This window comes from Gambusia affinis, linkage group LG01 (genome assembly GCF_019740435.1).
Source record: "Gambusia affinis linkage group LG01, SWU_Gaff_1.0, whole genome shotgun sequence".
Taxonomy (NCBI): Eukaryota; Metazoa; Chordata; class Actinopteri; order Cyprinodontiformes; family Poeciliidae; genus Gambusia; species Gambusia affinis.
The window spans coordinates 28,919,388-28,935,365 of record NC_057868.1 but is presented as its reverse complement, the minus strand read 5'-3'; the positions used below and the strand labels follow the sequence as shown (position 1 = coordinate 28,935,365).

General features: G+C 37.5%; 1 protein-coding gene across 1 annotated transcript in view; it reads right to left on the bottom strand.

Moving 5' to 3' along the window:
- samd10b (sterile alpha motif domain containing 10b) overlaps positions 1-14,820 on the bottom strand; it is a 48,625-nt gene extending 33,805 nt beyond the window's left edge. The window contains exon 1 of the mRNA XM_044114722.1: positions 14,449-14,820. Coding sequence (XP_043970657.1) covers positions 14,449-14,461 — 13 coding nt within the window. The 5' untranslated portion in view covers positions 14,462-14,820. The remainder of the gene's footprint in view (positions 1-14,448) is intronic.
- Positions 14,821-15,978: the final 1,158 nt, after the last annotated feature.

Below are 15,978 nucleotides of genomic sequence, written 5' to 3'. Positions count from 1 at the left end.
GAAAAACATTTGAAAACCATGAGTCCTTCACTCTTCACTTCACAACTATGCACTACTTTGTGATTTAATATGACAAAATGTAAAAAACTCAAGCATAAATAATTTCACAAAACACTGTGGATTGTTCTTCCCGTGATGCATTCAGAAAACTATTGAGGACATATCCGCATCTTATTTCCTGCTTTCCATAAGGAAATCCCTTCCACTGTAAATATGTTTAGAGATGCCAACTGATCCATAAAGATAACCGTTAACCACACTTGTATTTAAAAGTTGCATCTAGTCTATAAATCAATGAAACGCCCTCACCCTGTAGCCTGATGAGAGAAAAGGATGAGGAAGGGTTCAGCGGTCAATAAATTATTGAGTGTCCCTAAACCATAGGAGTCACGCGAGTAGTCCACTGTGTGAGCTAATGCATCTCAGCGCTCATAGATCTTTGTAATAAATTAGAAAAGAAATGTCTAAGAAGTGAAGCGTTACTAAAGTAAGCAGTCAACATTCTGTGGTTCATATATTAGTATTACTAGACACAGAGACATTTCTATAAACCAAATAACCATTGTGGGGCTTATCTGTTGTCCCTATTTCTAAAATAAAATCAGGAAGACAAAAATAAAAAGACTTTTAAAAAAAATCTGGAAAAAAAATCTGGAAATAGGCTTATGGCAGGAATACTAAACTGAAGGGAGAAAAAGATAAAAGTTAATGCTCGACAGAAGCTGAGAAGTAAACAAAGAGAGCACATTGCTGAGAGAAAGTAAATGGGTCATCTGTGAGGGAGATACAAAGAAATACAAAGAAAACACACACACAAAACTGAAAGTAGAGAATTAATGTGGAAATTTATATAAATAACAGAGATTTGAAGGCTGCGGTAGTACGGTCTGAAGTGATCAAGACAGCCGTGTTTCACTTTTTTTTCCTTTAAAGGAGGGTGAGGAAGAAAAAGAAAGAAACCAGACAAACCACAACTGAAGGGGAAAAAATGCAAACAAAAACCTGTGATGGGAGGCCACACAGGCAGGCTCAGGCAATGCTGCTGATACAGGTGCGAGGGAGAACATCAGCAGTGCCACTGGCATAAACAATCAATGTATGAAATTACTCTGCTCTATCTCCGCTCTGCATATAATTTTAGCAAGCGATGCAATTAAATCCAGGATTTCATACCCTCAGCTCTTCTCTAAATGCAATCATTAGGCAAAATGAACTTTTACAATGTATTTAGCTATAAACCTTTTTTTTTAACTCACCAAAAAGTAATATTAGGAAGCAAGGAAAACAGATATTTCTGTTCCTTATTTATATGTTTTTTATTTAGCATTTTTCCAGGGTTGTCTGGATGAACACTTCATGGTTCAGACTTGTTGGTAAATAATTTCCCATAGGCAGAGACACGATCCATCACATTTTAAGACCTGCCTCTGATGCCCATCAGAACACCTGGCACATGTTTTTTTTTTCTTTTCCAGATACAACAAATCCATCTGAATGTGATTTAACGTTCCACTTTTCATTTGTTTCCAGGGTTTCTCCCAGCAACTCCCTCTAATTTTCATGGTCATTAATCTTTATTATATTGTTTACAAAGAATAAACTTCAGTTATTGAATCATAAATTTTATTTGCTGTCTGACATTACTCAGGTTTCAAAAACTGTTTTAAGCAAATCGGCATAAATCACAACATAAATCTTCATATTTTGCACTCAATTAAATGTGTGAAATATTTAGGTCAGTCTCAATAACAAAGCAAAGGATGACAGGCTGGCACATTGTCTGTCCACAGGAGGCAAAATTTGCATCACATGATGAAGTGTCTCCTGGAAATTATGGACATTTAGGTGCTGAAACAGGACAGGATTGTGCCAAGTAAGGTGTTTGGCATAGTACGTCAGCTAACTTCATATTCCCCATTCTGGAGGCAACAACAAAGGCCTTTTTTCATGGAAAATTAAGTCAATCAGAGAAAGACAAATGAGGTGAAACATTGTATGATCCTCAGTCACAAAGTGGGATGATTAAATGGAAGAATTAAGAAGACAAAAACAATCTGGTAATGTTATCGCTGTTACTCTTACTGTCACATTTCTTGAAGGTTTACTGTTGCATCTGCTACATCAAAGAACGCCCATAGAGCATTTAACAGACACAAACTGGATGTTTGTTTTAGAAAGGTAAACTGCTTATTGTGCTTATCCAAGTCCATGCTTAGATATTAATAAGTACAATGCAAAGTGCTTAGATAATAATAAGCATGGGCTTATTACTATTATTTTTGGAGATTATCATCTCCAAAGATTTCTACAGTAACAGCTGTATTTTCCTATGCATAGGTTACTAACACATTTACTTTCCATTTAGTCGTAATCTGGATTTGTGGTTTTCGGACATTAGGAAGTAGTTCTCTATATTCATGAATGAAATGTTAGGCAGCCAAGGCACTTATAGCATTTTAATGAGGTACATTTAAGTCTACCGATTAAATGTATTTCAAAACTCTTCAATCTTCCTTTAATTGCAGTTTTTAATACTAGTTTTCACCAACATTCCTGCATGAGTCGCCATGAAAGCTCTCATTTTAATATCATTGCAAACACCCTACAGGCAAAATTCAGCACATTTACTCGCTATCTGTGATTCTCATAAAAATCAAGGGCATGTGAAATACACCGTTTAAAATATTTTTAGTTGTAGATTCACCCATAAAAGGCAGAATCTAGTTTGCACCAGGTGACGTCTGTGTGCAATTCGTCCAGCACAATCCGTTCTGGACTTCCCTGTTTTTCTGTACTCACTCCCAACAGTCCAACCTATCGCTGTGAGTCTCCAAACACCCAACTGTAGTGATTTGAGGTCTGTCTCTCTGAGCTTAATTGCCGTGTTATCACCGCCACTCCTGCACCGCCACCAAGTCCCGTCCTTTCAGTCAGACGGACATGCCAATTACAGCTTCTCCACACAAACAAACACACGCCCACGCACACACACACTAGATGTTGATCCCTCACAGGGTTCCCTGAGGCTGCACCATCAGGTAACAAAGTAGACAGCAGCTGGAACAAAGTGGGCAGTTAAGGATGAAACGGGAAAAGAATCAAAGCTTTTTGTTGCCATTATTCACACATTTAGACAAGTACAGGCACAGGCACAAAGAAAGTCCCAGCTGGAGCTTCTTGTCCAGGCCAAGTGATTGGGGGGAAACTTTCTATTTCTTTACCTCTTAATCCTATAAACGCATACAAACATTCCCACACATTCCCACATCTTGGTGATATTCTGTTGATTTTTTTTAGCTTATCTTTAACCAACAGACACAATCCAACATTTTTCCATATTTCCATTTGCACTTTGTTTCACTTCCAGGAGGAAATTGATACGACTGTCATGGTTAGGCAGTAAATACCAGTTTGGATTAAACATGGAATTAACTAAACTTGGCCAGCCATCAAAAAACTCCATTATTTCCTAAATGATGAGATGTTATGTAAAATCCAAATAAGCACAGGATGAAAGGGTTTGTAATCGGTCAACTAAAATATGTTGGCTCCTGTGATTTCCAATGTACATTTCAATAAATATTCATTAATTAAACAATTTCGGTGTAATGTACTGTCAAAATGTAATGTTAAATTAAATTAAATTAGGTGAATTTCAAATAATGCAATGTAACACCTTCAGCCAGGTTCATACAGTAGATCTCTGTCAATATCAATTTTTCCAATCACAATCTGCAGCAGTCCTCCAACTTCCCCTCTGTTGACATGAAAACAATCCAAGATGTATTCCTTACAGCTGGGTGAATTGGACACTGCTGCTGTGGACTTCTCTCATGCGGCCACCAGTTAATCAGCCTATTTGTAGGACTACGTGAGTGTATGAATACTTATACTTTAATGATACTGCCGGCTCTAATAAGTGTGTGTGTGTCACAGCGGTTTCATTTATTCTGTCCCAATGTTCCGGTGTCAAACCAGTTCTAGTTCCCATTATCTTCCACTCCACTAAATCATCCCCTTATTATCACCAAGCGTCACACACAATCAAACACACACTCTGACGCACACAAAAACATACCCTAATTATCCCACAGATACGTCATTTTAACATATGGGCTATTAATAGCGCATGGGTGAACAAGCCTTTTTAACACTTTTTTTTTTATTTCTGTTTGACAGACAGATACATAATTCCATGAGTATGCTATTATAACCTTACATGTTAATACGCTGGATGATTATGGATGATCTAGGAAAGAGTTTCACTATCTACCCCTTAATTATTTCACTTTCTGCCGAGTTCATCACAGGGTCATCAAAGTGTCTCTAAGCTAAATCTACACAGGCTTGAAAGATTCAAGAAGAGCAGCTTTATTTGCACTTGTACATTTTAAAAATCTTTTCTGTCTTACAGAAACCACAAAATATTTCACAAACTTAAGATCGGTCCCATCCCGAAAATGCTTCTTTCCAAAAGCTGGTGACTCATCTCATCCCATCAAAAGCAAAATGTAAATGTGAGGAAGCACAAGTGCAAAAAGCACATACAGTTTAACTGTATCTGTAAAAGTATGTGTGATTGCTCCTGCCAAGACCCAAAGCCTGCAGTGCTCCAGTGACCTGTTATGTAGGGCGAGACCGAAACGCTGAGATGACAGCTTAGAGCCCGCCCCCACTAACTCTGACTGACAGTCCGGTAACCTCGGCTGCCTCTCGAGACAATAGCTCAGTCTCGGTTTCACTTTAGCATCTGTCATTTCAGCATTCACAAAAGCAAACTTTTCATATTTAATATCATGACTTGAGGAAATGTCAGGTTGAAGGAAAGTATTGTTTCTCAAAGTATTCTAACAATCTGATGTTTAAGGGCAGGAGTCACATTCTGTAAAACCCTCTTAATTCTGTCAGTGTATTCACAAAGTAAACACACGAGTGTCTTTCAGTCCTACAGTCTATAGCGGTGGTTCCAAAATCTGCTGTTGAAAATCAACAAGTGTGAATTTTTGAGGTGCTCTTTGGAAATCAAAACCAAGAAATCAAAAATATAAATCTAGATGAGGTTTTACAAATACATAAAAGCTAGAGACTGGCTTTTAATACAATTTGCACTGTCACTGTGTAACTTTTATTAAAAAAAAAAAACAACAATTTTTTTACATATTAAAACTTAAAACTGTCACCATGTCTTGACAGATAATCTGTAAAAAAAAAAAAGGACCCCATAGTCCTATCATCTGCAGAAGTAAACACATCACTCAGCCAGAAACAACCAGAGCCAATAGAAATAAAGGAGATAGATTACATATATATGTCTCATGTTGGTGGCACATGAATCTTGCAAAATTCATAATAGAAAAGTTTGGGTTGGGGTGTAAAGGCATATATAAAAAGCAAGTTGAGCAAAGAGCAAAGTCTAGATCCAAATTGAGTTAGACATTCTTAAAAAAGTTGAATTAAATTAGTAACTCAAGTTGGCTGAGAACAAATGCAAACCATATGTTTCCAACTCTTATTTATAAACTTTTTCCAACTAAAGCATTTATATTTTTCCTTCAAAGTTATAATTAGGCACAAGTCCTTGAATGCATATCTCAAAAATCCCAGAAAAATCTTTTCTAGTTGCATTCTGTATAACTAGATGTGACGACCTATTTGGTGTCAGATTGGTAACCAGATGTCACACTCTAAATTACTTTTTGAATTTGCAGAATATCAGGAGAAGACACGTGTACATCCTGGCTAAAAACAGCATGTCTTCCTTACAGCCTTCCGGACATTTTCTGGACTGTGGCATTAATGTCAGTTTATATCTCTGGAAAATCAGATTACATTGTGTGCTGAAACTTGCTTGTTATTTTCAGCTACTACAAAATGCCACTATACTCTGACAAACGCATCTTTGCAACATGTATTTCCCATTGTGACTTTTTATGAGTTAGCATGTGAGGAAAAAATAAAAGTTTGCGAAATGAAAATGTCACATGTTCAGTAAGCATGGAAAAAAATTGGAAAACTGAAGCATATATCTATTTTAAGAATCTCCAGTGATATTTAAAGGACGGCATCAGACAGGCAGAATGAAATGTAGAACATTACAATAGGATGTAGGTTCAATGGTGCATTTTACATTTAATACAATAAGGAATCTCCGCATCCTGTATAATTAATGTGCTTTTCCACACTGTAGTATATTTGAAACTATTTAACTTAGAACCAAAAGTTCAAAAATTGTTTTCAAACCATGAGTAAAATTTACTTTTAGTCATCAGCTAAATTAATGCTGACAAGGCTACAATTATATGTAAACATTGGAAAACATTAATACATTTTGTGCAAAAGTTTAGTTTAAGAGAAAGAATAAGAACAGAAAAACCTTAAGAGTTTTTACACTAAAAATTTGCTTTCAATTAATTTTACATTTTCACTTTGTTTGTAATTAGTTATCAAACATTTATGTTTAGGTTTTTGAAATGCTAGCAGCCTAGGGTACAATAGTCTCTGATGTCAATTACCATGGACGTCCTGGATATTTTTAAGAAAATGTAGGTTGTGCTAAATTGGGCAACCGTCAGCCCTAACTACGCTACAAAAATAGTAAAAGAATCAAAGATTTCTTTTCCCAGACAAATGTTTTTTCAAGTAGCCCTTTTATTCAGACCTAGATGCCATCAGATGGACTCCGTTTGACTTGTAAATGGTGGGAGGTAGAATGGAGGCTCAACACAACCTTTAAGCTTCCTAGCAGCCAAGCAACGGTAACAGCCGACCCCTAAGTGTGATGTACTGATGAAGATCTGTTGGATGCAAGGCAAAAACACAACAGGACATAATCTCTTATCAGTATCTACGGTGGCCGACAGGTGCAAATGCGCAGCAAAAAAGAAAACATGCAAACAAAAAAAAAGACACCCCCGATGAAATGCAGCACCGTAAGTATCACACATTGCACAAATCGTGGTGAAGTGCGCTAGAAAAGAATAGATAACTGGACCACAGCTAAGGGCAGTTTCATCAGAAGTGGTGAATTCCTTTCCATGCATGTTTTTGTTATACAATGCTGGATTTACCTTACAAGCTTATATGAGTGCGAGACATGAGTGTCATTATTGGTGATCTATGAATGTCAAAGGGCTGCTTGTCTTTGTTGGTTTATGATAGACCTGTTTTTCAAAATGGACAATTGAAGCTAGAGGCAATAGTACTTGACAGAAGACCAAAGATCTAATATACAAGTACGCAAACCATGAGTCAGAGGTTGGTTTTTTGTTTGACCAGTCCAATACAGTCTAATTTTTACCATTACATATGTTTAATTTACACACTGTTTTACTTCAAAAAAAAAATATGCATACCTAAAAAGAAAAAAAAACATATTTGAGGCATTCATGGCCTCCAGATTATGCATTCCTACATTAAATCCAGCAAACATGAGCAAACATACAAGAGCATTGAGCTACATTTGAGCAATTCTTGCTCAACACCCCAGCTGTCGAGGTGACACGCTGACTCTTGGCTGCCCATTGACATGGTTAATCGAGGGCTCATTCTAGCATAAATGTGAAAGCCAAGGGAGGACTTGGACTTTGCCAGAGCTTTATATGGAAACTTTGCATGGATACATACACAGAAGGAGCAGGAGAGAGAGCAATGCAGCAAAACATGAACAAGGGATATAAGATAGATGAATGCAACAGAAGGTGAGCCATGCAGAGGTAAAAATGATTAAAAAGTATGAAAATGTAGGCAGGAAGACCGAGAGCAGCGAAGGAAAGGAAGCACTAAATGTGTGATAAGAGGGGAAGACAGAAAATTGATTTCTATTTTTGGAGGAGGTAAGACCATTCGGTGGAATAAGTCTAAAACATATTTGAACTAACATCGAACACACACACTTGGTTTATTCCATATAAACTCACATAATCTCACATGCCGATGAGACCTGCAGGAGATCACGCAACGAGATTGCTTTCAGGAACTTAATTGCTTTTCGAGTGGATGAGCATGACTTCTGCTCCTAAATGCGAGAGGATGTATGGATTGTTAGGGTGTAACTGGAGCCATCAGCAATTTGGTTAGATGGACAATCTCCACAGAAGGGTTTACTGACCCCCAGCAACTCAGTAGGAGGAGATGCCTAACCTATTAACAAAGAGTGAAAAGCTCCAAGCTTGCGCTCTCACACAAGGCCACACTTAATTAGGCTGTTTGTTTAGCACACTCTAATGGAGAGGACAGCAAACAGTGTGAGAAGGTTGTTTTTCTCCTTGAAGCTGTGAGCTGAAAGACATCTGGCCAAGGATAGCACAAAGGACAAAAACGTGTTTATAGCCCAACAAGCCCTTTTCTCATTTAGTGTGTCTCATTTTGTCTGGACAGATGGTGATGATAGAAAGCAACAACAGACAAAATGTGAAAACTTTCAATTCAGTAATTTCTCCTTTCATTTAATAGGACATGTGTCACTTTACTTGACCAGTAAAATAATATGGGGGAAAGAATAATTGAGTTGACATGTTTCAAACCAACAAATGATTGAAATTGCATTTAAATCGGTGCAATCCTTCAGCAAAATGATATCTTTCTTTTTTTTTTCCCCTCACTACACCCATTCCAGTTCCATCCTCAATCGCTCCATTGCTGAGTAGATGGCTAATTAAAGGAAAGAAATTGGATATGGGCCTTTGCGCACTCTAATTCAGAAAAAAAAAAAAAGAACTGACGAGAGGGAGGTAGAAATGTCAGACCCAAGACGAGGACACAGGATCAGACAGGTAAATGCCTTGTCCTCTGGGTAAGCATATAAGTGATGGCAAAATGTAACAACAGTGAGGGCAGAAGACTAACCAAAAGAGACATCTGAGGTGTGATGCTTTAGGGCATAATCCAAAAATGCACCTCAATCTGTTTATGTTAATCCACTCTTAAATTATCCTGCAGCGATCTTGTCCTCTTTGACCACTATTTCACTCTTTTGAACAGAGAACACTTCTATATCCATTAAACTCTTAAATGCTCAATCAGGGTTTAAACTGTGTTGGATCTCCATTTACAGCAAGTTATCACTGAGGCTAAACATTCAGATTACATTACCAAGTAAAAAGCAAGCCTGAGAAAATACCTTTTTCTCAAGCTTGCTTAACAAAGTTCAGGGTATTTGTAAGTCTTACCAGTATGACTTTCAAGTACATGCAGGTTCATGTATTTGCTGGTCCTAATTAACATGAGCAAAAATTAGGAATGCTGTAAATTCTGAACTAGACATAAAAATAAATCTGATTCTAAAAGTATGTCATTAGGCAAAGAGCAGATGAGACATTATAGATGTAATTGACAGAAAAACTTTGTATTTATTTTTATTTGTGTAAAATTACTGGTGGAGCAGATGGGATCGTCAAAGACCAGAGCATTTTGTGTTATGCAGATTGCAGAGTATAAAACTTGTATGATGAAAGCTGATAGCTATTTTGGCAATTTATTTTAATTCAATACTCACTGCATACAAGGCAGAATAAAAACTAGATTTTTGTCTTTCTTTTTTTATTTTTTTTATTTAACCAGGTAAAATCCAATGGAGATCCGGATCTCATTTGCAAGAGAGCAAAGGCAGAAATCTGCAACACATAGCAACCTTGTTACGCAAAAGCAAAACAAATGTAACCATATACGCTAGGTGATGATTTTAAAAGGAGAATATTATTTATTACAGGTTAAAAAAACAGCTATTTAAATTAATCTGGCCTTATGTGAAAAGGTATATGACGCCTAAGCCCAATAGCTGGTTATGCCAATACCAACAATGTCCTGCTGCAGACAGCAGATGTGCTTAAAATTAAGGCCAGGAACTGATGCATTTTTCTCTAGGATGTTCTGGTAGGGAGCAGAATTCAGGATTCTATCAATTATGAGAACTACTTCAGGTCATGAAGCAGCTAAGCAGCCCCAGACCATCACATTACCACCATGTTTGATGTTCTTTTTTTAAAATATTATAGTTTTATGCTTGAAGTGACAGTTCAATAACTGTTACAGATCACCAATATGGTACTGTATTTGGCAAGTGTGAGATGGGCTTTGTGTTGTTTTCAGCCAGTCGAGGTTTCTACATTTGAGATCGACCATAGGTGTCATTTTTGCCTCAGTTTTTCTAGTTGTTGAATTATAGATTCTCGTTTTCACATAGGCAATGAGCCCCAGATGGCTCCACAGTCACTCCTGGGAAGGTTCATTACTGTTACAAGTTTTCTTTATTTGTGCATAATGTTTTGCTGGAGTCTTTACAAAGTAAAGTACTAATAAACATGACGTTTGTAGAGATCAACTGTTGTAATGGCTTCCATGAGAGCAGGGAAATAGAAAGGACATTTTAGTGCAAACAACAGTCACAGTCTAGAAAACCTATCCTGAAGTGTTTGTGGTGCTTCTTCTGCATTTAAGATGCCCTTTCATTAAATGCATATCTAAACATACCTGCAAGAAATAATAGCAACAGCCAATGATTCTCAAGCAGAATGACAAGTTTATACACACTTAAGGTCCAGGTTTGTGAGCACATTTTGAAAAGAGCTATTCCTGGTTCAGTTTATGCAAACACATCCATCTCTGTCTGTTCTCTCTCTCTCTCTCTCTCTCTCTCTCTTTCTCTCTCTCTGTCCATTTCATATTTATTCTGCTCTCTGTGGGTCTAAAATCCACAGGATCAGGTCAGGAGCAACTACAGGCCAACAGAGGATCAGGGTGTTGATGATGGATGATAGGTGTGCTTGTGAGTGGGGGTGTGTTTCTGTGTGGGTGGGTACAGATTTAGTAGGACTCTCTATGCATTAAAATGTCTCTCACCCCTCCTGCTGTGAGGGATGATAATGGATGGTGGGGAATGAGGTTAGGCTCTTGCATGCCTTACATGCATGTCCACATAGAAAATCCCTGTATAACCTCACAGCAGATCTGGAACAGAGGAGGTTAAGACTCTGTTACCAAATCAGTTAACTCCAAACATCTAAAAACCATTTGGCTCCACCACCAAAGGCATCAAATGGACCGTCTTCAGCAGGCGATGCAATACACACCAGGGAAAAAACAACAATGGTGTGTTCATGTGCTTACTGCTCCTCCCCCATGCTTTTCCTTAACTGTGACACTGGAAACCTCTTTTGCTTCATCTAACATAAACATATCCACAGAATAAAAATGCACATGTTCAGACGCACACTCAGTCTGAATTACTTTGTTAGTGCAGGAGGTTTTTCCTGCAAGCGGGGAATTATTTCACAGCTGAACAATGGTGTCATAGGAGTGACGGTTTATGTGACACTCCAGATGATCCTTCATCAAGACATACCCGCTATTTGAAGATACAAATCAGTGTTTCAGAGATAGAATGCCTCGTGCGTTTCAATAATACAGTCCTCAATGAAATGTCCATTGAATGTTGCCATGCTCAGTGAGGTTGAAATAAACAAAAAGCTTGGGTTTTGATTGTGTTCCAACTGTGTAGTCGTCTCCCCGAAGGCTGTCAGGTTGCTGATGAGCATGGCTATGTGTGTGTCCATGTGTATGTACATTTTTCTGGCAGCACACGGATGGATGATAGCCATCCTGACATTCTCTGCATCGCCACAAATCTTTAGATATCTAGCTGAGCCTGGTCAGCCTAGTCTCTTTGAGCATAAAAACAATAGGTTTTTGGTTATTTTCTCTCTAAAAATAAAGTTCTCCTGCTAGACAATGTGCTTTTGGTCTGTGCAGTGGTGAAGTGTGTATAGGAGAGACAGGAGACAAAGATTGATGTGTTTGTATCGCCTGCTTATCTCTGATTTGACTATACTTCAAGAGTTTCAGAGATAAGGCAACATTCCAGAAAAAATTTACCTGCTCAGATTTTTTTTAACATGAAGGAACGTATATCTATGTAGCATATATTGATGACCAGCAGCCAATAATTTTTTACTGTAATTTACATGAGATCCAATTAAGATTTAAAGGCAGCTTTCAATTCAACATTTTCTACTCTTCCTTCTGTCTGCCATCTTTTATTAGAAATGCAGCATCACACAACGTGTGATGGAGCCGTCACTGTCAAACACAGCTTCATAAATGTCTTTATAAAGAACAATTCAAAATCAGTTCAAAATTTAAGCTGTCTTTAACTTATGTTAGAAATGAGCAGAGCTTTAATCACTGCAACATCTAGAGAGAGTATAAATCCTTACCTTAGCTCTGACATCTTGTAATGATAGAACATTGTGGATTTCTAAATCCTCAATATTCTATGACATAGAGAGTTTAAAATCTAGAAAATAAAGCAGCCCTCCTATAATCTACTAAGAATCTTGCCTTTTCCTTGCCTGAAGAATTGATAAGTGTAAATCCTACTAAATCTCATTCCATCAATCACAGTGTCCACACTGAGGAATGTTGTTGTAAGTACAATTTAGTAGTGTTTAAATATGATGCGAACATGGATCACAAAAAGATCCAACGTTTTCAAACTCCTGAGCAGAGTAGGATCGGTCAAGCTGATTATAGACAAAGCCAATTCCAGTCACAAGTCGATTTTTCTGCACATTACTGTTAAGGATAATTATTTTTACTCTTGTTTCAGATGTTGCAATACTTCCAGACCTACTGGTAAATTTAGGCAAATATCTGAAGAACTGCATCTGCTTCAAATTCCCAAACATGGATGAGAGAAAAACTTATGCAGCATGTATCAATGGCAGAGAGAAAGAAAAATCGTTCTGTCAATAAAACACATTTACACAACATTGAAGATGTCCATGTAATTTAAGTAGCAATTTAAGCATTTGTGTAAATGTAAATGTAAAAAAAAAAAAGCAGGCTTTGTAATTTGTAGTACCTACTGGTCAGCAGGTGACAACCTGCCAAACAATGACACTGCAAACTAAAAGCAAATTGAAAACAATCTGAACTTAACTGTTTTACTGAACAAGCCTGACCTATATGGACTCATACATCATATGATAGCACCCAGTGTCTCACAGGGTGTCATTCTGTACTTTCAACAGTCAAAGATTCTTTGCAACAACATGCATTAAAGTTTAAGAGGAACAGTGGCACTTTGTGACATCAGTGCCCAGGGCACAGTATAAATCAATGCTGCTTAAGCAAACTTTGGTTCAATTATAGATAGTTCAATGTATAACTTCAGGCAAAGACACCATGCGGCCATGACATTACAACCACTGACAGATAAAGGGAGAAACACTGATGTTCTTATTGTAGCGCAATGTACTCCATTTGGAATATGTCTCGATATTTGACACTTTTCAAAAAATTATTAAATGGGGTAATGGGTCAGAACGGTTTTGATATGAAAGGGAGAAGCTAAAAATCAAGAAGGTATGCTAAATTGTGCATTGCACTGGTGTATATTTGACTGATTTTCCTAAATAGACAAAGATAGAAAACATACGCAGCACAACGGAGATGTTCCAACACACATTATTGTCCTTGAGGAGAAAAAAAAAAAGCTTTGATTAGGCTTGACTTAAGTTTGCTAACCTGCAATAAAAACCAACTACCCATGCAAAGGACAGACAGAGGAGTGTGAAAACAAACAGTGCAAACAGCGTAGAGGTGTTAAAGTAAATTTAAAGCACAATAATGTCAAATTATGCGGGTTTGCCCCTTTAAGCTAAAATGAGGTGGGAGAAGACAACCCCTGGACTTACAGAGAAGCATAAATTTCAAGCTGAGGCAGCAAAATATATAACCTCATCACTTATTCATCAAAGTTGCAAGGATTCTGTGTTTATTATGCAAGATTTAGTATGATTACATGGTCTCTTTTCTTGTTTTTTAAGAAATAGAAATGAAAATATTCTTTATTTAAGATGGAACTATTGTAGGACAGTACAAGACAAATCTATTTCTATTTAGGGCTAATAAAGAAAAACTAAAACAACATTATTGTTTAATTAATTTGTTAAATGTAGTAATTATAGAACAAAACACATGAAAAAAGCATTGTCATAAAGTGGCAAATATAATTTAATAATTTTGAAACGGTGGAAAGAGAAATAAAAAAACAAAAGATGAGGGATAAAAAATATATCTAGTTAAATTGAATACAATGGAAGAAAACTCTTTTTGCCAGCAAAATGCTGTGTTTTAATTACAACTCCTAAATAAATATCACAAAATCCTTTCTATACTCCACTTTTTACAGTTTAGAAATGCATAACATAGCAAAAATAGAAGAAAAAAAAATAGAAGTTTTCTTTTATTATTTTAATTGACAAAAATCCCTAATCTGATAGCAACAACTTGCATTATCGGCATGCTGTGAATAACTGAATAAACAGGCAGCTCTGTTTGTGCGGATCTTCTGATGTGAGGCTTTTACGGTCACAACTCACAAGTCAGATCCGAACAAAGTCTGTCAGAAAACTGTCCGGCTGAGATGCTCGGCAAACTGAGCGCTCTTACCGTCCACAGCCATAGTCGGTCTCAGCGTGTATCTCTCCGTTGTGTCAACAGGACTCCCTCATCCTCCCAGAGAGATAAAAATGTAGGTTACTGACAGAGAGGATGAAACGCGCCTCTTGGCCCCTTTTTCACCCGCTATGTGAGCATGGAGGAAGCTCTTGATGCAGCTGTGTTGAGAATAAAGGAAACTCGCCTCACTCCGCCGCTCTCTGTCGGCTCACGGCCATTTATTGTCCGGGACGTCGGGACCAGTCCGACACTAGGCTGCTCCTCCTGTGTCTCCGCCCCCTCTCCATACCTGACCGCCGGGAGACAAAAAGGTCATCACGCCCCGACGGCAGCTGTTCATGGGTACACAGGAGACACAGCAACCCGTCTGTCCCTGGCGCTGGAGACAAACACACATTTGAATAAAACCACTTATTGTTTTAAAGTGGCACCTGTCAGTTTGTTTCACTGGATCAGTTGTTTACTGAAAATCTACCAAAAAAACAAAACAAAACAAAACAAAACAAAAAAGTCTATATTATGTCTATATTAATTTATTCAATTACAAAGTTCCATTGACATCAGAAAGGTATAAGGATGGTCTGACCAAGGTTTCCCTTTTAATCCAACTGAAGTCATTGCCAGTCTGGAAGATGATTATACAAAAGTTGCAGCCACAATTTAGGTGTGACTGACAATAGCAAAGTCCCCATAAGTCAAACTGGGTTCTTGTCAAATAATGGGAAAAGAATGACAATTGCAATAATAATGAAAAGTTGAGAATGCCCAAGATAAATGTCTGGATAAATCTCATTATGTAAAAGCTTATGATGTAATTCTTATGATATAATTATGATGTAATTGCTATCATTTTTATAGCAAAGATGATTGTTATAAATCATAGCAATCATTTTTGCTATGATTTATGCTGCTCCTCTGCTTACAGCCTCTCCTTTACCTGCTGATTAACTTATTGCTCTTGCTGGCCCTTTGTTCCTCCGCCTGCTGTTGAGTGCTGGCTCTCACCTGTGCTGCTGGCTATGAAAACTCCTGCTCTGCTCTCCTGACTTTGTACCTGACCTGTTTTCTGCCTCCTGACCACTGCCTCTGCTTCACTGAGTTACTCTGATTTTGGCTTTGAGCCTCGATTTATGTACCTGGACCTTAATTACTGATTCTGGATCTGTTTTGCTTTTGCGCCCAACCCCATTCCTGCTTGCACATTCATACAATATCTGTTAATAAAAACTGTTCGACTCTTTCTGTGATGTGGTTTGTGTTGTGGGTCCAAACCTACTGAAGCCATTGTAACATACAATACTATTTTTTAAACAGATCGACAATCTCACCCAAATACAACATTGGTGCATCTAGAATGGATCTGATTGAGCTGCAAACCACAGTGATGCTTGACCTTGTTTTGTTATTGCATTTTTGCTTGTGTGCAGAAAATGAAGGCATCCACTGCTATATCTAAATCTCTGAAAATCTCAAACTAAAATTTTATTTTAACCCCTTTAACATCCAAAACACCTGTGGTTC